General features: G+C 32.2%; 2 protein-coding genes across 3 annotated transcripts in view; both read right to left on the bottom strand.

The window, feature by feature from the left end:
- Window positions 1–865: 865 nt before the first annotated feature.
- On the bottom strand, window positions 866–17413 carry LOC111697913 (uncharacterized). Of its 2 annotated transcripts, XM_023468060.1 has the most exons (8): window positions 17339–17413; window positions 5558–5658; window positions 4360–4458; window positions 3904–4066; window positions 3215–3280; window positions 2756–2939; window positions 2008–2067; window positions 866–1384 (listed from the first exon to the last, which is right to left on the bottom strand). In XM_023468060.1, exons 1-8 carry the CDS (start codon window positions 17357–17359, stop codon window positions 1212–1214), a joined length of 867 nt encoding a protein of 288 aa, XP_023323828.1. In that variant the 5' UTR covers window positions 17360–17413; the 3' UTR covers window positions 866–1211. The 2 variants fall into 2 exon arrangements, with proteins under 2 accessions (XP_023323828.1, XP_023323827.1); XM_023468059.1 differs by lacking the exons at window positions 866–1384; window positions 2008–2067; window positions 2756–2939; ... (2 more) ...; window positions 4360–4458; window positions 5558–5658 and adding exons at window positions 9148–9995; window positions 10495–10659; window positions 13455–13949; window positions 15078–15123; window positions 15332–15401 and having other exon boundaries at window positions 17339–17408.
- Window positions 17414–18507: 1094 nt separating this feature from the next.
- LOC111697918 (uncharacterized) overlaps window positions 18508–23376 on the bottom strand; it is a 47401-nt gene continuing 42532 nt past the window's right edge. Inside the window, exon 18 of the mRNA XM_023468067.1 lies at window positions 18508–19035. Within this exon, the coding sequence (XP_023323835.1) occupies window positions 18508–19035 (528 nt within the window). The remainder of the gene's footprint in view (window positions 19036–23376) is intronic.

Genomic DNA, 23376 nt, shown 5'->3' with positions numbered 1-23376 from the left:
CATTCGATATCCCGACAAATGCCAAACATACATCCCCCGAACAGCCAATCAGAAGCCAGGGAATTCTGCGTTCAACCACTGAAAAAAATTGCTGATATTCAAATTCAAAAGTGGATTTCAAATTTAATCGATTCAGTGGGTCTCTAACACAAGACTTTCCTTAAAACAAATAAACGGTTCAGCATGAACCATACAGTATAGGTTAAATATAGGTGTATAATAGTATATTTCGCAGTCATACATTTATATATTCACGCTCAACAAACAGAGATTAAAGGATAGAAATATGCCTGGTAAATGTAATTTTAGATTTTATATACTCCAGAAAAACCTGCAGGTTAAAAGCAAAGATAATGCCTGAATACATAATAATAATATACAATCACACAAACTCCAATTTTAGTCAAACTATTGGTAAAAACACTTAGTTGTTACTTTTTAAAAAGTATCGCGTTATTGGTATTATTATTACAGTATATTAGGTAATAAAGAAAAATTTAAAAAGCACAGCCGTATTGGTTGCTAACAAGGAGTAAGGAATAGAAGAGAGATATAACTGACGCAGTTCGCCCTACCATATGATTATACATGCTTTGCAGACGGGTACTTTATTTGTATATGACATATTCAGAAAAGGTTATTGTATACGCAGGAAATGTACATCAGACAAATATTTCTTATTCAAACGAAGTACCCGTCTGCAAAGCATGTATAAGCATATGGTATAGGGCGAACCACGTCAGTTATATCTCCCTTGTATTCATTACTCCCTGGTTGCTAATATTAAAACTACTGAACTGTTTTGATGCAGTAGAAATATATTTTTCTAAACAGGCTTGGATTATGGCAGTTACGGATTGCAGGAGTCTTTTAATCATTGTATTTCATAGTTCAAGGGACTGTCAGCGTAAATTTAACTGACCCTCTCCACTGACAGAGGGGGAAATTCATGATTCGCAGCGTTACCCATGAAGCCTAAATCTGTTCAAATATGTGGCAGATAATGTCGTTTTTTTTTGTCTGAAAAAGAGTTAAATCACGATGATTAATAATTGTTTTGTTTTTTAAAGTAGAAATGCGCACGTGATGTTTTTAAAGAAACCACAAATAAAAATAAACAGTTTTTTAAAAGCAAAACCTTGGATATCTAATTCACTTGTTGTCAGTCAAAGGTTTTAGGGGCACTGCTGTGAAATGAGTTAACAGTCTCTCTAAAAACGAACAAATCTTCTCCGTCTAGAACTACCGATAACAATAACTGATCTGCCCGATGCTGCTTGACTACGGGCAGGCTGGCTAATCGTTGGGCGGAAGGCAGGTTGGGATGGTGCCCGGGCCCGGGAGGCAGGAACACCAGAGCTGTATTCATCATTGTGACTTAATCCTAATAAAATAAATAGATTAAAAATAAAGTGCAAATCAAGATTACAGATAGAGTTTTATTTTAAATAAACTATCCAAATAATATATACAGTGGTAGGCGATAATATCAATACAATGAAGACGACTTTTGATCTAAATTTTGATTTATATCATACTGTAAAACAACTAGATACATATAAATACAGAAGTCAAGAGAAGCTGTCAATTTAAAAAAGCTTCTCTTTGACTACTTGTAAACTTGTAATTCGAAAAAAGCTTGTTAATAATAAAAACTTCGATAAAAATTTGTCTTCATTGTATTGATATAATCACTTAACACTATAGTGTAAATGAGAGCAATGAATTATCTTTAAAAGCTTAGATAGAAATCATAGGTATTTATTTATCTATGATCGGAATCCATCATTGCTCTAGTATATTGCCCCCCATCCCCCCTCCTTCGTTGGAAAAAAGTCAAACAATAAAAGATGAAACATTTTTAACCGGACTATGTCATTAAAAAAATATCAGATCTATAATTTCTATGGTTTAGATGAGAAGTTTTCAAATAGCGGACTTCAAGGATTCACAGTTAACGCAGGGCACTTCAGCTAGTTATTTAATATAAGGTAAACTAGATCTTACCAATTACAATTCCAGTTCTTTGAGCAGGTTGAGCTTGTTTCTCAGCCGCCCCAGATAATCCTGCAATTTGGGAAAATTTAAAGCTTTCAATTTGTCGCCATTTTAGGGAATGTAGTCGTAATGTTGTAGTGAATGGATAAAAAGAGTGTTATGTCCGATTCACAGCCAAGGGCGTACACAGGGGGGGGCAAGAGGGCAGTGCCCCCATAGAACTCAGATCTATCACACTTTTAAAATCTGAAACTGAAGAGTGAAGAACATAAAAAATTAGGTTGCTGTTTTTTTTCTGCTAGTTGCCCGTTTAACTGGCAGATAAGGTGTAGGAAATTCAATATTTAATCATTTTCTAGCTAACGACGATATTTTCAACGTTATTGACCAGATAAAGATTTTAAAGGGGTTTAATTATGATACCGAATTATTCTCTTTAAATTGGTGTTAGGTATTTTGCCAAAGACTTTTTCCCAATTGGGCGACTTCCTAAGGGACAGTTTCCCAAGTGCCAATTTCTCAATTGCTCGATTTACCAAGCGGCAACTTCCCAAAGGTTAGGTTAGGCCTTCCGAGGCGCCACAGCGCTGCAATGGGGGCCGAGAGATGCGACAACGATGGGATAGGAAGCCGAGCAGTGCGGCTAGAACATGCCAGGACATGTTTCAGAAAGTTGCCGCTTGGGAAAAAGCCTTTGGGAAATTAAGATGAGGGTGAAAACTGTAATCTTAACTGTTTTCTAAATGATTTTACAAACCTGCATGACCAACAACAAATGCATCTGGTTGAGGTTGAGGAGCAGGTAGCGCTTGCTCTCTAGCTCCGACAACAACCCTCTGAGGAAGTGGCGGAGATGGTTCTCCGGAGAAGAAGGTGGCGTGTGCATGTTTAGAAAGAGGGTTCGGAGCTAGATGATGATTTGTAGATGTAAGGCTGGATACCTGGAAGTATTGTTTTCATTATTGCGGGGAAAAAATGTAAAAGAATGATCCAAAAAATTTTCCGTAAAATAGAATTACAGGATAATTACGGATTAATCGCGGCCACCGGGATTTTCCGGGTTCCATTTCAGAAAACGAAAAAAAATGTGGGCTTTACCTTTTTAACATCTTAATTTCCGCTTTAAAGGGAAATTTCTGAAATTTCTTTTTGAAAATTTCCGGTTCATGGAAAAAATCGTTCAGGAAACGTTCTGGAATTCCAGTGGAGACCCTACCTGGTAGGGTAGAGTAGAACTAAATTCTCCGTCTGGTAGATGAATCCTCTCAGCTACTCCACCGCTCTGAAAAAAGGTTTCATGATACTTTTTCTCTTTTAAGTCAAGCTTTTTTTTAAAGAAGGGCAGGTCCGATTCATAACAGTACCCTTTATAAACTTTACCTAATCAATAAGCGGTAACTTTTGTCGTTATCTAGCTTGAAAATATTTAGTTCGGACAATTGCCTCCATTGGAAAAATAAGCCTTGTACTTTGTACTTTTTTTAGTGAAACCAAAATTTAAGTAATCAACTTTCCAAGAGAAAGGCATTGATATCTCATTTATTCTTGGTCAGGTACAGCTTTTATGGATTCCGTTGAATTGAACATGCCATATTATAATATGAACTATTCATTATTTAACTAACCTGTCAGGTTACTTCGAGCTAGCATCTAGCGGATATTTTAACAAACCCGTATGTCGACTTCAAGCTACCATCTAGCGGATATTTTAACAGACCTGTCTGTCTACTTCGAGCTACCATATATAGGATATTTTAACTAACCTGTATGTCTACTTCGAGCTACCATCTAGCGGATACTTTAACAAACCTGCCTGTTTGTCTACTGAGCTACCATCTAGCGGATATTTTATCAAACCTGTCTGTTTGTCTACTGAGCTACCATCTAGCGGATATTTTAACAAACCTGTCTGTCTACTGAGCTACCATCTAGCGGATAAACTTCGAAACCAGGGTTTATATTTCCACCGCGCACTGCTATTGCGGCGGAGGAGGATGGCGCACCAACATTATACAAGGATTCCTTCTCTATTCTGTATCCTTCATGGTCAGCGACGTATTCAAAAAGCCTGAAATAAATGTTGTCAACATTCGAAAAAGAATTGTAAACATAACTTTTTTACACAACACAGAAATATGATTTTAAACAATAATAATTTTTATATTTCTCACTTTTGACAAAAGCTTTGTAAAAACTTTGTAAAAATTAAACAAAGACATGTTTATTTTACCAAAAATGATTTTGATAACAAGTTCCGAAAAGTATGCAAGGTTAAAAATAAGAAGTAAAAACCCTAAAAAATGAGGGGGGGGGGGGGTTTAATTTATATCCAGCTGTAGCAAAAATCACTTTATAATATACCTGAGAATTCCATTGGGGTCGACCCAACCATATGTCCCCTCCACGGAACCATCAGGGTTAATCTTCTCCTTTCTGTACTGTCCAGTATGAGTTTGGAACCTGATTTAAAATGTAAATAAGGTGAAATATTGAATTTTACAATATTAAAAATTTTTTTAAAATAATATTGAAAAAATGGTTTAATTTTACATCGGGGAGATATTGTGTACTGTATTTGACACTATATGTATGTAGCAAAATGATTATCTCCGCTTTAAACTTATTTTGCTTAAATATACTTCTTTAATCTATCACAAACTCTTTCCTATCTACCTATACAGGAATATATGATCCGTAGATAACAAGAATCTGTGTTAAACTGTCTATATTTAGATATACAAAGGTGCAGGTAAATAAGTTGACCGCAACTAGGGTCAAGTACTAAAATAACTTATATTTGAGAGTTACAAAGACATAAACAAAATAGCGTAATGTTTTACATGTATGTATATATGTAGTCTGTAAAATAAATCAACCAGAATCCTGTTTTCTTTCAGCTTTTACAGACTCAGTGACCTCTACGGTGGTATATCAATTAAACTGCAATATGATGAGATCAGGGGGCGGAAACGTCATGCATGTGTGTCTGTACCAAAAGAGTGTGTGGAAGTAATACAGAACCGAAGGCGTGTACTGTAGGTATATGCAGTATATAATAATCTCGGTATTTGTACAGTCTGGGAGAGTAAATTTGTTTATTTTTGATTGTTTGCTTAAAAATAAGTTTAATATTCATGTAATATATTATGTATATATATAAGTCAACACTATAAGCCAAATTTTATCTTATTCCCTGGATAAGATACCTTAGCTAGCCCAGGCAGAAAATTGGAAGAAGGGGTGGTGTTGTAGGGGGGGGGGGGATGACAATTCTTTACTTATTTACTCTATAGATATATGATCAGGGAGTAAGGAATAGAAGGGAGATATAACTGACGCGGTTCGCCCTACCACATGATTATACATGCTTTGCAGACGGGTACTCCATTTGTATATGACATATCCAGAAAAGGTTATTGTATATACGCGGTAATTGTACATAAGACACATATTTCTTATACAAATGGAGTACCCGTCTGCAAAGCATGTATAATCATATGGCAGGGCGAACCGTGTCAGTTATATCTCCCTTCTATTCATTACTCCCTGCATATGATACCTGAAAAATCTGTCCTGTCCTAGATCTGTTTGTATATGATACTGTGCTGAGAAATCTGTTGGAGCTTGCTGGCCAAACACCTCACAACAGCACAACAGCAGCTAGAATAGTAGTTGATCTATATATCTATCTATTATATCTATCTATCTATTCTATCTATCTATCCATCTATCCATATCTATCTGTCTATCTGTCTATTTGTCTATCTATCCATATATATCTGTCTAACTATCTGTCTATCTGTCCATCTATCCATCTATCTATATCTATCTCTCTATCTATCTATCTATCTATCTATATCTATCTATCTATCTATCTATCTATCTATCTATCTATCTATCTATCTATCTATCTATCTATATATCTATTTATCTATCTATCTATCTATCTATCTATCTATCTATCTATCTATCTATCAATCTATCTATCTATTTATCTATCTATCTTTCTATACATTTATCTTATCTATCTATCTGTCTATCTATCTATCTATCTATCTATCTATCTATCTATCTATCTATCTATCTATCTATCTATCTATCTATCTATCTATCTATCTATCTATCTATCTATCTATCTATCTATCTATCTATCTATCTATCTATCTATCTATCTATCTATCTATCTATTTATCTATCTATCTATCTATCTATATACTAGTAACTGATTTTAATGAAGACACTGTTTCCCAGAATTACATCTTCACGGTTTCATGATTCTTAAAATATAAAAGCTTTGTTTATCATTCATTCATTTATTCAGCCTTCCTTTTCACTTTACATTCATTCATTTATTCATTTATCCTATTCACTTTACATTCTTCCTTCCTATTCACTTCACATTCATTCATTGATTCATTTATCCTATTCACTTTAAATTCATCCAATTCACCTTATATTCATTCATGTATTCATCCTTCCTATTCACTTTAAATTCATCCTTTTCACTTTACATTCATTCATTTTTTTATTTATCCTATTCACTTTAAATTCATCCTATTCACCTTACATTCATTCATTTATTCATCTTTCATATTCACTTTAAATTCATCCTATTCACCTTACATTCATTCATTTATTCATACGTCCTATTCACTTTACATTCATGCATTTATTCAATTATCTTACTCATTCATTTATTCACCTATCCCATTCACTTTACATTCATTTAATTATTCAATTATCTTATACACTTTACATTCATCCTTTTATTCGTTTATTCATCATAATCCAACCATGAATTAATACTAACCAACCAGCTTTCTTCATGTTTATTTTATTCTAACCAACTTTTATTTATTCTTTAATTTTTCCTAACCAATTTTAATTTATTCCTTAATTTTTCTAAACCAACTTTTATTTATCCTTTAATTTATTCTAACCAACTATTATTTATTCTGTAATTTATCCCAACCAACTTTATTCTACCCTTTAATTTAAACCAACCAATTTTTATTTATCCTTTTATTTATTCTATGAAACTTTTATTTATTTGTTAATTTATTTTATACAACTTTTATTTATCTTTTGATTTATTCTATACAACTTTTCTTCATCCTTTATTTTTTTCTATACAACTTTTATTTATCCTTTAATTTATTCTATACAACTTTTATTATCCTTTAATTTTTTCTATACAACTTCTTTAATTCGTAAATCCGCATTCATTTTTGTTAAATCATAATTATAGTAGCTGTGTCTTGTAATATTAAACTTTTTGATCTAGAGCGGAAGCTAATTTTAACTCATTATACGCAATTATACGCAAAATTTGCTTCACAGCCCAAAGTAGATACCCATCTTTATACATCCGATTGTATATCATATTTAGGTTTTACGCGCTTTAGCTCACAAACTGAGAATTTAATTTTATAATTCATAAATCACTGCAAACTGCAAGATATGTAAGGTATCACGCAGAATAGACCAGGATTTTACCAATTACTCCTTTTAAACAGAAGCTAGAACCAACCACAAGTTTGAAATGCATACAAGGCTACAAAAGAGTTTAAGTGAGTTGGTGAGGTTAAACCAAAGCAGGACTTTAAAGTTGAGACTGTCAAAATATTTGATATCTAACCACCATCATGGAGTTGTCCAGAATCCAGAGGCCGAATTTAAAGAATTTGAGCGGCGGCTTAATATGGTTGGTTCCACTTAAAATTGTATCAAATGTTTCAAGGTTTAAGCCGGCGCTTAATTTAAATCGGGTTTTGGCGGATTTAAGCCGCGGCTCAAATTCTATAAATTCGGCCTCAGATCTCAGTGATATCTTTGCAGCATAAAGTTGTAAACCTTATATATTTTAAACTTTGCACTTTGTTGGATCCAAAACGATTCTAGTACCTGCGATGGAATTTAAAGAATTTGAGCCGGGGTTTAAATCCGCCAAAAACCGGTTTAAATTAAGCGCCGGCTTAAATCTTGAAACATTTGATAGAATTTTAAGTGGAACCAATCATATTCAAACCGCGGCTTAAATTCAAACCGCCGCTCAAATTCTTTACATTCGGCCACAGATAACCTATTTTATTGGATCTAATAATCTGAGAACATTGAAATATGTAAGGTTTACACCATCAAATTACAAATATAGAGAAATTATAAAATTTGAGTTTGTGGCAAAGATTCAATTCTTTTTTGAATAGATATATGATCAAGATATAACCTTTAATGTAAACTTTGAATATCAAAATTTGGTATTTAAAGGGACCGGTAACTTATTTGGATAATTTTAGGGTAATAGTTTATTTTTCTGCAAAAAGTGAACGGTCCTTTGAATTTGAAACAGAATTCAAATATATGTGAATATCACAATTGTTTTACTATTTTACTTTTAAGTGATAAATTCATTATTCTCTAAATGTTTAGATTAATGCGCTAATATCACGGAAAACGCATAAATTTAGTTTTCTTTTTTTTCAGTTCGATTTTAGTGATATATTAAGTGCAGTTATTTCATTATCATTATCTAAACATGCAATTTATATTGTATAACATGTTATTTTTTCACACGTTAAACGCAACTTTGATATTTCAAATAAAAAAAAGTTTAGAGACATTTTTCAAAATATTAAAAACAGAAATAAAATACCGATCTTGTTGGGGGGGGGTTCATTTGTCTAAGGGATTAATTAATAATTAGCTTATTTCGAGAATAATATTCTAAACTTCTGATTTAATAATTCCGAAATTGATAAGCTATACTTCTTAATAAATGATTCCGAAAATAATTTTCTGAACTTCTGATTTAATAATTCCGAAATTAATATGCTAAAATTCTAATTAAATAATTCCGAAACAATTTTCTAAACTTCTGATTTAATAATTCCGAAATTGATAAGCTATACTTCTAAATAAATGATTCCGAATATAATATTCTAAACTTGTGATTTGATAATTCCGAAATTAATATGCTAAACTTTTAATCAAACAATTCCGAAAATAATTTTCTAAACTTCTGATATAATAATTCCTAAAATAATAATTTAAATTTACTTCTGATTAAACAATTCCGATAATAATATTTAAAATTTAATAGTTTTGAAAATAATATTCTAAACTTCTGATTAAATAAAATAAGACAAATTATAACAAAATTAAAAATGTATTTTAATATTTAACAAAAACAATAACATATCATTATCTCACTAATTTGTACTATACGGTATTTTTTTGGGCCTTTTTTCTTTGACAGTCTTGATATTTTAAGAAACAACTTAGATGAGTTTAACATCAGATAGTTAAAGGTTAAAATCATGGCATGCAGAAACATTTAAAGCTAGATAAAGGGGTTAGGCTGTAACAATTAAGGATACAGGGTGAGCTACATCAGATCGTAGATTCTTCTCAAATTCGACTGAAAGTAAAGGTAAAAGACAGTTTTGACCAAACCCCCTTAAAGGGGATCGTCGGCGCAAATTTAAAGCTTAAAGAGATACATGCCCCCATTCACAACGGTACCCTTAAATATTTTATCTGATTTCGTCGCTTTCTATTTAGAAAACAGATAAAATATCGTCACTTTTGGATCCACAGTTGAATATTATCAATCTGATTGAAAAACTTGGATATCTCAATCTTTCTTTTTAATTTTCATAATGTTAATATTTGGCGCCATTGTTGTTTGATTGTAAACTATTTGTGGATATTAAACAGCTGGGAAATACACAGCGTTTACATCACTTGTTGGTTCATCGACTTCAAACAAAGGTTTATCAAGTTTATCAAAATCATTTTCTAAAATAAGATTTTTCTCTGAAACATTAATGTCATCTGTATTCTTCATTCGCTTTCTCATTCTTAGAATTCTTCTTATGCTTGGCAACTGAGGGCGTGGTCGTGATGAGCGTGGGCGGGGAGTAGGCGGAGCAGGAGATATATTAGATAAATCTGCCTTTATCTTGGTTAATAATACTTTGGAGGGGTGGCGCACAGAACTTAATTTGATGTTAATCATATTTTTTATTAGTTTGCTTTATACCGACAAAAAATACACATAGATTCCTTAAATGTCGTCTTTCTATTTCAAAATTGCATGGTTACTTCTGTAAATTCATTTGATTCATTAATCAAGCTTTCTTTGAGTTTTCTAATTATCAAATATATTCGATTTAAAACCCTTTTATATACTAAGTAACAGTCGATCCCTATAAGTACAGGGTGTCCCACGAAACATAACAGTTGGTAAATAGTTTTCAATATAGTCTTCCATTTCACTGTATTAGATATTAAAGGCTTTATGCAGTTTATTTCGTTTAGAAAATTTGAAGTTAATTTTATTATAATATGACTTCTTTATAATATTTTTATTATTGTCTTTTGTATTGAACAACTTAAAGAATTATGGAAGAAGACATTCTAATCTATTTACAAACTGGCATGTTTGGTGGGACACCCTGTATATTAAAATATTGTATTTTATGTTTAACAACATTCCTAAGATTATCCTCATCCGATACTTTGTTGATTGCAACATCCTCCTGTTCAGGAAATGTTAAATTTTCATCATCCTCCTTCCTCACAGTTATAATTGCATTCTCCCTGGGAACAGTTATAATTGCGTGCTCCCCTAGTAGTCGGATATACGGTCTATCTCCTACACTATATTCAGCCAATACTTAAATTTGTTTTATATTTAGAAGACTTTTAGGGCGCTTCGCGCCACTATTCTATTTCAACTTTAAATCGTTGGCTGTGGCTCTATTTGTGAGCATCTTCTTTTAATGTACAATTTAAAACAATAAGAAAATTTTCAAATTTTTACAAAAATCAAAAACTTTTGGAAACACATTTTTGTAATTTTAAGCATCCATAAACCTTCCCTTGGGTCAAGTGTGAGGTCCCACACAAAATTAATGAGACCGGATCGGTTCAGCCGTTTTGACGTTTATCAGGTACAAATGGACAAACAGACAGAGAGAGACAAGCAAAACATTTATGTTTGATAAATGAAATTTACGAAAAAAATTATCATGGAGAAAAAAAAATGTCCTGTTTTAAATTAAATACATTCCATCTGAAATGAAAACGTTTTTGACACCCCGTCTTTCTGGAATAGGTTTCAAATTGGCAGACTTTAAGTTGGATGATTTTATATTGGCGTTACATTAGAGGGTTACTGATAAAAAAGAGGCAAGATGATTAGATATATATCAAACATTCGGATTTTATTTGAATCAAGCTGATATCTATATCGTCAAACCTTTGGATATCTTTTTCGAGCAAAAAATTCCTATTTTTGAATATTTGATAAGTTGAGCATATAGATTAGTTAATATGTATGTATAGATAGATAGGTAGATATATAGATATATAGATAGATATTTAGATAGATAGATACATATATAGAAATTAAGATACAAGGAGATATAGATAGATAGATAGATAAATAGATATATAGATAGATAGAAGAGAGATAGATAAATAGATAGATAGATAGGTAGATAGGTAGATAGATAGATAGAAAGATAGATAGATAGATAGGTAGATGGATAGATAGATAGATAGATAGATAGATAAATAGATAGATAGATATATAGATAGATAGATAGATAGATAGACAATGATCCAGAATATTTTGATAAAAAGATGAATTGCATCTTCTTAAACAAATACGTAAGCTCCTAAATATGTAAACTTTAAGGCCATGAAATGACTTGTGTATCATTGAGGAGGAGGGTGGGGGGGAATCCAGGGTGTGTGTGCAAAAATTGATTAAATTCTAATTTATAGCAAGGTTTCTGTGTAAACGTGCTTAAATTGAAAAAGCCAGTCATTTTGCAGAAAATTAACGAGTTTTACAGTATTTTTCTTTTCACCTTAGAAAAATCTATATTCTAAATCTTGTCTTTAACCCTATTCCTGCTGGGAGGGGGGGGGGGGTCAAATTTTCCGACTTTTCCTACATACCCAAAGCCCTCCCTTTAGGCCTAAAACCGGGCTTGAATACTAACTGCCTGAGTCCTCAGGCACACTGTTTGAATGACTGCTTTTTCCTGTAACAAACTAAATCTTTGTTTTGACCCATTTCCACTTATCAAATTTTGATAAAATTTAGCTTTTTGGAAAGCCTTTGACATAAGGAAACGAATTACACAAGTTTTGCGAAAAATAAGTGCAAATATTTTTGCAAACAACCTGTCAAAAGAAATTTGCACATTTTTAGTTTTTCTTGATTAAAAATCAGGTTATTTAAAATTTTGCAACATTTTTTGCATATTTGAAATGGCATGTTCAAGGGCTTTTAAAAAATGTATAAGTTTTCATTTTTTAGACAAATTTTATTTTGCAAACATTTTTACACTGGATTTTGCGATAAAAAATTCAATTTTTGCAAATTTTCAATTTTTTTTTGCAGATTCTAAAAGTAGAGCACAAGAGCTTTCCAATGATGTATCATTTGTCATATTTAGACATCAAACATGGGATTTAGAGGGGGGGTCAAGTTGACCCCCCCCCAGCATATCCTGGTTTTCAAGTACCCCAGCAGAGATAGGGTTAAAGAGAATGTTTGTGTGGAAAATGAAAAAGGTGTAATTCTAAGTGCAGCTATGGGTTAACAAACATTAAGAATTTAAAGAAAAAGTGCGTCATTAAATCTAAAAAGGATAATGTTTTGTTTATCAAAGAACTGAGTCTTTGCCACAAACTCTGATCTTCTAATCCCTCTATCTTTTCAACCCAATATATTGTAGACCTTAGATATTTCAACCCATGAATTAAATGATCTATAGTTCGAAATATATATTTAAAGTTGGTATCTCTGTTTGTCTGTTGTTGTTTGTTTGTCCGATCATAACTTGGGAACCCCTGGACCGATTTTCCTAAAATTTTGATTGGGGAACTCGGGAGACCCACTGGAATGTTCTTAGCTTGGTTCTTAGATTCTAAGATAAGTAGGTCGACTTAAATGACGAAAATTTAGTTTCAAGTACGGGTAAACGGCGGGAGTAACTTTTAGTAACTAACCGAAGCAGCGCTGGGTTTCCAATTTGGTTGCAAATAAAATTTGACTTTGAGGAAAAAACTCAATTCTTTTTTTCTAATCTAGAATTCAATGAATGTAGATTTTGGGCTCATTTCACCACTCTTAAAGTTTTGGGCTATTCTAAAATTTTTCAAAAGACACATCATCTTATTCATGAACATTATAGTTTTCAAATGGATTCAAAATGTCTGAAATTTTGATAATGTCAACAAATAAGAAATATGTCAACAAATCCAAGGCCTTGGGGCAATATATACAAATCTAGAAATAGCTAGCATGAACCATTTTCTTTGATTGGGGATTCTAATGAACTACTTTTTCTTTCTATATCCCCATATCACTTATTTCATTACCACCCCCCCCCCACTGATAGATCTTCAAAATACTTATTTTAAAACAAATTCAATGCCTAGGGTATTGATTTGCAAGCAGTAATGGCTCTTGAAAAGGCAACGTCTCCTGAAATGCCAATGGTTCCTGTGAGATTCTGAACGCCTCCGGAAAAGTGTTAGTTCGAAGTGTTGACATCTCATGAGTAAACCCAGGTGTTGTTTGAAGTGTTGACACCTCTTGAGCAAACCCAGGTGTTGAATGAGAGTTTAAACTTGATAATTCTGCCACGCCCAACCTTCGCTTAATCGTTCTTACTGAACTATCCTCATAGATATTTCGTTTACGAGCTCTACGTCGTTTTATCACTTTTCGTTTGGGTTCGTCTACGATATCGTTAATTGAAGATTCTGTTGGCGGGTTTTCATCCTCGTGTGTAAGATAAGATTTCCGTTGATTAAGTATTCGATATCCCCTGCTGTCTGCTATATAGTCTGTGTACCGTACTACGTTATTACCGTCCACCCAGCCGTATGTACCAACAACTGTACCGTCATCCAGCCGGGTCTCTTTTCTTTATTCAAATTCAACTTTTATAAGAATTTTAGCGTATTTTCAGATACCCTATGATTATTTATGTAGTTGCATGTATCATTCCCAACAATACCCTTTACACCTTTATCATTGATGAGGGAGATATCCCTATTTTTCTACCTGAACCTTGAAACAGAAAGGTTTAAATCAGAACTCTTAATGATTGCTAAACAATTAAGCTTTTATCTAAAAACTTTTATTAATCTTTTATTATAGAGATCTAGATATCATTTTTAGTAAGCTGAGGGTTAAACAAATGAAATAGTGAATAAGAAACAGATAGTTTTTATCTTAAAAATTTGAAGTTTGAACACATTATATCTTTGCCATTGTATATCTAATATTTAAAGGGTTGAAAGACTGAAATTGTGAATGAAAAAAATTCAGTTTTTATCCAAACAGTTGAAATTTTACGAACTTAGAGATATATTTTTCATGCATAGCCAACGAATCTTTTTTTCTGAATAATTATTCATCTATGAAGTTTAAGGTTTTATTTTGTTTAAACCTTTGTTAACGAAATCTGAACCCCCTCGTAATAAATCAATTGAAACAAGGAGAGTTGCAAATTCTAGAAACTTTAAATATTTAAAAATAAAAAAATTAGAAATGAAATGCGTCAAAAATTGTTTTCAAAAATTTTCATAAGATAAATTGATTTTTAGAGACTAATGACGCAATATCAAGCGAATCTCACTATTGGCATGTTTTATACACAGCGTAGACCTAAAAAGCTTTGTCTGATCAAGACCTGAAGAGATATTTATTATTTTCTCTTTGAAAATGGTTGTTTCTCTATAGATAAACTTGTGCAATTCGTGTCAGAAACAATTGAGGGACAATGTTGGAATTGAACACTTTTAAAGCTAGAAAAATAACGATATCTTTCACATTCTAAATCAGATAAAGATTTCAAGGGTACCGTTGTGAATCCGACATCTGTTTTTAACATTCCAATCTCAACTTTTTTGCTTTGTAGCTGTTAGTGGCATGCATATAAATAATGAATAATGAATAATAAAGATTATAATAATTGATAATCATTCTAATAAAGATGATAATAATTAATAATCATCTAAAGATAATTTTCAGCATTGATTTTGAATTCCTATATTGTCCACCGTGGGTGGAATATTTAAAAAACTTGATTTCGCCTGAACACAAAGGATTATTAACAAGTATAGAAGGAGGAGGGGGGGGAGTTAAAAAAAATGTAAAACCATGAAAAAAAAACATCAAGTGTTAACAAAAAGTTAAATAGTAATAATGCTATGAAACATGCAATACAATCTACGATATAAAAGTTAATATATTTTAAATTAAAATGTTATTTTTGAAGGTTAATTTAATAATCCTATGTTCCTAAATCAGACTGGATATGATATTGAGCCTTGAAACAAATACCCAGGTGTATGGTAAACAAATTTAGAACCTGAAAATCAAAAAATATACTTTTATCAAAATGCGACACACTGGTCGAAAAAGTGATATTCAACCTTAAAACCTACCCGACCTATCCGACCTACTCGATCTACCCATCCTACACAACCAACCCAACCTGCCTGACCTACCCGACCTATCCGACCTACCCGACCTATCCGACCTACCCGACCTACCCGACCTATCCGACCTACCCGAGCTACCCGACCTATCCGACCTACACGATCTACCCAACCTACACGATCTACCCAACCTACACGATCTACCCAACCTACCTGACCGAACGAACCAGTTTATTTATTTTGGGGGGAAAAAATGTCCACTTGAGAAAAGTTAAAAAATCTTCTTCAAACTTTTAACATTTTTTGCCATGATTTTTATTTCTTTACAGATCTAGATATGGCAGATTTACAGATATAGATTTGGCAGGAATGAGTTATAAAAACCCATTAATAACTATTAGGGACTAAACTATAACTGACGCACAATACCAACATTAAATTAAACTACAATCTTTTATTTTACGTTAAAGGGAGTGTCGAATAATTACAAAGTTACCCTCCATTCATGCCTGATTCTCTCCGGCTTAAATCCGTCAAAACCCGGTTTAAATTGAGCGCCGGCTTAAATCTTAAAACATTTGATACAATTTTAAGTGAAACTAACCATAATTAAACCTTTGCTTAAATTTAAACCGCGGATCAAATTCTTTAAATTCGGCCTCAGAACCCGTAAACAGTTTATCTGATAAACAGTAACAAGTTATCTTTGTCTTCTTACGTAAAGGTAGTGACACCACTGGCAATGTATGGTAGTTGAAAACAGAGATTGCAGTATTATTGAGAAATTTTATAGGATTCATTTGAGACCTATCAAACGTTTTTACCGTGCTCATTTGTTTAACAAGAGAGCAAATTCAATATTATAACAAAATTCCTTCAATAAACTAGTTAGATGTTTAGGAACATATTTCTCATTAGAAAATTATCAATAAATTAGTGTTAGAATCTATTGTTTCTTTTTCATCATTATGTTGAATTTTTTATTCTTTACGAATTTAGTCGCAGATTTCTTCAAATGGTGTCTTTTCAATAAAAATTCCAGGAAATCAACAGAAAATGGTTTTGAACATCGAGACATTTCAGAAACCAATAACAGAATAAAATTACTTATTTTCGCTGATAAGAGTTATTTTTTAATTTCTCAACCTGTTCCTAAACAACTTATTCTAGTTACTATAGAATTTTTTGTTACATTTTCGTGGGCGTCATTGAATAATGTAAATTAAATAAATTCTCTAAATCATCCCTCAAAAATTGACAATTTATTAGGATTTTAAAGATTGAATAAGCGCTCGTGCTGAACAAATGTGCACCGTAAAAATGTCTGATAGGTCTCAAATTAATTCTGAAAAATTTCTCAATTATAATACTGCAATCTCAGGTCAAATACCATACATTGCCGGTCACTTTCTTTAAAAGATGAGCACATATCTGTTGAGGAATTGAGTATCTCTGGCACAAACTCTGATTTTCGAATCTTTGCTACACAATGTCGAAGACCTTAGATAATTCCAACAATGAATTATTTTAAATCAAAGAGTCTAAACTTCAAATTAATATCAAAGGGTTACCCCATTAAGTTTATTAAATCCTACATAACATGCCATGCATTGAGTTGTTATAAAATATGAATCTATATGCAACAATTCATATCTAAAATTAGACTTTGATACATTATATCAATATATCATGGAACATCTGGGTATTTAGACTATAACATAAAATAATTAAAACAATAGAAAAATTTAATTTTTCCTTCACTTTCCAGCACTATTAACAACACTACTTTTATCTGCATGTGTGTGACAAACAAACAATTCCTTAACAAACACCTGTATCTTACTATCTATCTATCATAGATATTTACCAGTATAGTTAGTCGGGCCATGTTCACTCCTTGACTGCTCAGGAGCAACTAATTCAAGATCTAAGTGAGAGCTTTGGTATTCAGACCATTAAGGAGAGTAAGCACAAACATCCTACCATCCTACCATCCTACCATCCTACCATCCTACCATCCTACCATCCTACCATCCTACCATCCTACTATCCTACCATCCTACCATCCTACCATCCTACACTTTAAAGTCTATAGTCTGTCTAACATGTGTTGACTAACTTTCAGAGTTGCCTAGATCTCAGTTAGGATTGGGGCCGTTGATACAGATTACCGGATTAATTTGAATGAATCATTTTTATCAAATACAACATTTATCCAATTCAAATCTTTCCATTGTTTATTTATAACTAGTTCCTGTCTTTTTTACACTATACAATATACAGTGGAGCTGAAGGAAATCAAGTCTTGATTTCCTTCAGCTCCACTGTGAATATATTTATAAAATTCTACAAACAATTCCATTTTCGTCGATATGAAGTAGTAAGATCTGCTTCTCAGGAATCCCTTGACCGATTTGCCTCAAATTTCGATTGGTAGAACCACAGGAATTTTTTCACCTTGGTTTTGAATTCTAAGTTTAGAAGGTAGACTTTTATAAACGAAAGTTTAGATTGCCAGTCAAAGTAGGGTTTCCAAGTTAACTTTACAACTTAACTTAACTTAACATCTTAACTTAACTTAATATCTTAACTTAACTTAACATCTTAACTTAACTTAATATCTTAACTTAACTTAACAGCTTTACTTATTTATTTATTTATCCGTTTATCTTTTCCATAGTAATCAGCGTTTATATCAATTCAATGAAGACTACTTCTTTATTTAAGTTTTTATTTCTAACAAACTTTTCTAATTTAGAAGTTTTACAAGGAAACAAAGAGAAGTTGTTGCCATTTTGCTTTTTTCCATGTTATACGTGTTTTGAGTATCCATGCTGTTTAAAACCTTGGTAGATATAAAAAATTAAATCAAAAGTCGTTTTTATTGTATTGATATGCGACGAAGACTGTATGTATATATTCTTATACAGAAGTGCAAATAGAGGGGGGGGGGGGCACAATGAGTTTTGTAAAAAGGAAATTTTCAGAGTAAAACAGAGGCAATTTGGAAAAATTTCCCCTTTTCCAAAATGTCATTTAGGTTAGAGTATGGGACGGATGAAAGGTTAGAGTATGGGATGGATGAAAGGTTAGAGCATGGGACGGATGAAAGGTTAGAGAATGGGACGGATGAAAGGTTAAAGTATGGGACGGATGAAAGGTTAGAGTATGGGAAGGATGAAAGGTTGAAGTATGGAACGGATGAAAGTTAAAGTATTGGATAGATGAAAGGTTAGAGTATGGGACGGATGACAGGTTAGAGTATGGGACGGATGAAAGGTTAAAGTATGGGACGGATGAAAGGTTAGAGTATGGGACGAATGAAAGGTTAGAGTATTGAAGGATGAAAGGTTTAAGTATGGAACGCATGAAAGTTAGAGTATGGGATGGATGAAAGGTTAAAGCATTGGATGGATGAAAGGTTATAGTATCGGATGGATGAAAGGTTAGAGTATGGGATGGATGAAAGGTTAGAGTATGGGATGGATGGAAGGTTGGATTATTGGATGGGTGAGTGGGTGAACTTGTTTCTTCTTCACAAAGAAGAGAGGGAGGAGAGAGAACCTACACAATATTGTAGAATCAAGGTAGATAGACCAGGAACCCACTTAATATGGTCGAATCAAGGTAGATAGACCAGGAACCCACATAATTTGGTGGAATCAAGGTAGATAGACCAGGAACCCACATATTTTGGCGGAATCAAGGTATATTTACCATGAACCTACATAATATTGTAGAATCAAGGAAGATAGACCAGGAACCAAAATACTTTGGTAGAATCAAGGTAGATAAACCAGGAACCCACATCATTTAGTGGAATCAAGTTAGATAGACCAGGAACCCAGATAATTTGATGGAATCAAGTTAGATTAAAGAACCCAAACTATTTGGTAGAATCAAGATAGATAGGCCAGGAACACATAGTTTGGAATCAATGAAGAAACATTTGGAATCAATGAAGATACATTTGGAATCAATGAAGATACATTAGAAACTCGAACACGTTATACAGAAGTTTCTGTAAGTTATATAGATAAACTCCACCTAAGCAGCACCATTAGTCTGTATACATTCCTCCCAACAAACTAAGAACGGCTCAAGTTTTGCAAACACATACAAATGTGGTTTCTCTGCATGTGAGTATTGTTTTACTTGGGGGGAAATTTCATATTATGATTTGTTATTACTTACTTATATATAAATTTACTGAATAACACTATTCTTACTCACCCTGACAAGTTACGGTGTGTTGTGACTTTTATTTAAAGGGAATGATATCGAAAAATGAAACGGGGTACAGGGTTACGGCGAAAAATTATCGATGGTCATCGCTACTAACCGAAGAACGTAAAAAGTCAATTTAATTCCCAACAAATCATTTAGTTATTACATTATATTATCATCGATAATTTTTCGACGCATTCGTATATAATAGTTAATATTTCATTTTTTTCTTATGATTTGAGAGTTACTTTTGAAAACATTTATTCCTGTTTCAAGGATTTTTGATAATGAAGACGACGTTTTCATATTTTCCAGGAATGTTCGAAAATCCAGCGCCAGCCTTGAAAATAAGTTTAAATTTAAATATTATTTTAAAAAACAAAATCAAAAATATAATATCTGAATAATTTGTTTGGAATTAAATTGATTTTTTTTACGATCCGAATCGTATATTGTAACTTTCTGATTTTGTATAGACGCTACGTTCTTCGGTACGAGTCATTTTTAGCAATTTTCTCCTTATAGAAGCACTAGAAAGAAATAAGATTAGTAGCGATCACTATCGATAATTTTTCGCCGTAAGCCTATTACCCTCTTTAATTTTTCGCGAACACTCCTTTTAAACTTGAAAAATTGTCTTAGCCTGTCCCGGCCGCAGTGCTCGTCCCCTCTTGTAGATAGCGGTGCCACATAAGGGCCTGTTAAGTGAATAGTGATCCTAAATAATATGATGGGAATGTTAGTCGTAAAGATAAAATAACACTGGCAAAAATGTAAAATGGCCCAAAATGTAAAAATAAAGGAAAGTCGTCTTCAACTAATTTCTTGAAATATATTTTAAAACCATTTGCTATAGTCATTGCTTTTTCCATTCATCTGTTTTGAAGATGGATATAAAACAAATAATTACGGATAATACAAATGTAGGAGAAGCAATTGTAATCAACTATTTCAGATTAATACTTTTTCCTGTTAGTTTATCGGACATTTAAAACTTAACTGGAACGACTTTTTGAACACATAGATCCTCTAACTTAAAACACATAGATCCTCTAATTTTGAACACATAGATCCTCTTGTTTTGAACACATAGCTCCTCTAGTTTTGAACACATAGCTCCTCTAGTTCTGAACATATAGATCCTCTAGTTTTGAACACATAGCTCCTCTAGTTTTGAACATATAGCTCCTCTAATTTTAAACTCATAGCTGCTCTAGTTTTGAACACATAGCTCCTCTAATTTTGAACACATAGCTCCTCTAGTTTTGAACACATAGATCCTCAAGTTTCGAACACATAGCTCCTCTAGTTTAGTACACATAGCTGGTCTAGTTTTGAACACATAGCTCCTGAAATTTTAAACACATAGATCCTCTAGTTTTGAACACATAGATCCTCTAGTTTTGAACACATAGCTCCTCTAATTTTAAACACATAGATCCTCTAGTTTTGAACACATAGATCCTCTAGTTTTGAACACATAGCTCCTCTAGTTTTAAACACATAGATCCTCTAGTTTTGAACACATAGCTCCTCTAATTTTAACACATAGCTCCTCTAGTTTTAAACACATAGCTCCTCTAGTTTTAAACACATAGATCCTCTAGTTTTGAACACATAGATCCTCTAGTTTTGAACACATAGATCCCCTAGTTTTGAACACATAGCTCCTCTAATTTTAAACACATAGATCCTCTAGTTTTGAACACATAGCTCCTCTAATTTTCAACACATAGATCCTCTAGTTTTGGTCTGTGAAGTCTTCTGCTTTGTGGGTAACCTTGAATATTAAAAGCACTTAGCTAAAATCTAGATCCCAATTTAGTTTCCCTGTAAGCAACAAAAATATTCCACATTTTCCCAATTTCCTTTCGCACTTTTTTATTTTTTTTTTCCGGACGGATGCAGGGGGGGCCGTTATAAAAAAATAAAAAAGAATAAAGAATACATGTTTTCTGGTTTCCACTTTTATTCCAGTACAAATAACTATTCCTAATACTTTTATTCCTGTACAAATACCTATTCCTAATACTTGTATTCCAGTACAAATAACTATTCCTAATACTTGTATTCCAATACAAATAAATATTCCTAATACTTGTATTCCAGTACAAATAACTATTTCTAATACTTGTATTCCAGTACAAATAACTATTCCGAATACTTGTATTCCAGTACAAATAAATATTCCTAATACTTGTATTCCAGCACAAATAACTATTCCTAATACTTGCATTCCAGTACAAATAACTATTATACACATAGCTCCTTTAATTTTGAACACACAGCTCCTCTAGTTTTGAACACATAGCTCCTCTAATTTTAAACACATAGCTCCTCTAGTTATACTTGTATTCCAGTACAAATAAATATTCCTAATACTTGTATTCCAGTACAAATAAATATTCCTAATACTTTTATTCCAGTACGAATAACTATTCCTAATACTTGCATTCCAGTACAAATAACTATTCCTAATACTTGTATTCCAGTACAAATAAATATTCCTAATAACTTTTCCTAATACTTGTATTCCAGTAAAAATAACTATTCCTAATACGTTTTTCCTGTACAAATGACTATTCCTAACACTTTTATTCTAGTACAAATAACTATTCCTAATACTTTTATTCCTGTACAACTAGCTATTCCTAATATTTGTATTTCACTACAAATAACTATTCCTAATACTTTTATTCCTGTACATCTAGCTATTCCTTATACTTGTATTCCAGTACAAATAACTATTCCGAATACTTGTATTCCAGTACGAATAACTATTCCTAATACTTGTATTCCAGTACAAATAAATATTCCTAATACTTGTATTCCAGTACAAATAACTATTCCTAATACTTGTATTCCAGCACAAATAACTATTCCTAATACTTGTATTCCAGTACAAATAACTATTCCTAAGACTTGTATTCCAGTACAAATAACTATTCCTAATATTTGTATTCTTGTACAAATATATATTCCTAATACTTGTATTCCAGTACAAATAACTATTCCTAATACGTGTATTCCAGTACAAATAACTATTCCTAATACTTTACAATAATAATTTACCACCAGTTATATAATAAATGTAATGTTAACAATAAATATGTAACTTTCCTTCTTCTTTTTTAAGAATTGGGGGGAAATATTCCCACAGACCTTTGTTTTTGGAGGTTTTTAAAATATTTTCTCACAAACACTTAATTTTGTATGCTCTTGTTTAAGCTTATAAATTAATTATTTTACCTACTTTTCAGGGAATTTTTTTTACTTCAGAGCGGGTCGTTATTTTACTTAATTGTTCTAAGGGAGGTAAAGTAAGTTCTGTAGGTATAAAATGCCCCAGTTTTATAAAATAAAAGTATAAAGTGTCAAGTTCTAAGGTAGTGAGATTCATGAAAAAAATAAAAAGTGAGATTTCAAAATCCAAAGTGAAAATATAAAATTTAAACTTTAATTTTTAACCTGTGGTATTGGCGGTAGTGAGATTTGAAAATTAAAAATCAAAAAAAAATTCAAACTTTTATTTTCAAACTGTGGTATTGACGGTAGTGAGATTTCAAAATTAAAAAACCAAAAAAAAATCCAAACTTTTATTTTCAAACTGTGGTATTGACGGTAGTGAGATTTCAAAATCCAAAATGAGAATATAAAATTTCAACTTTTATTTTCAAA

The sequence above is a fragment of the Eurytemora carolleeae genome, unplaced genomic scaffold, assembly GCF_000591075.1.
Source record: "Eurytemora carolleeae unplaced genomic scaffold, Eaff_2.0 scaffold236, whole genome shotgun sequence".
Lineage (NCBI taxonomy): Eukaryota > Metazoa > Arthropoda > Copepoda > Calanoida > Temoridae > Eurytemora > Eurytemora carolleeae.
The sequence above is the reverse complement of the archived record's forward strand: the minus strand, read 5'-3'. Positions and strand labels throughout refer to the sequence as shown.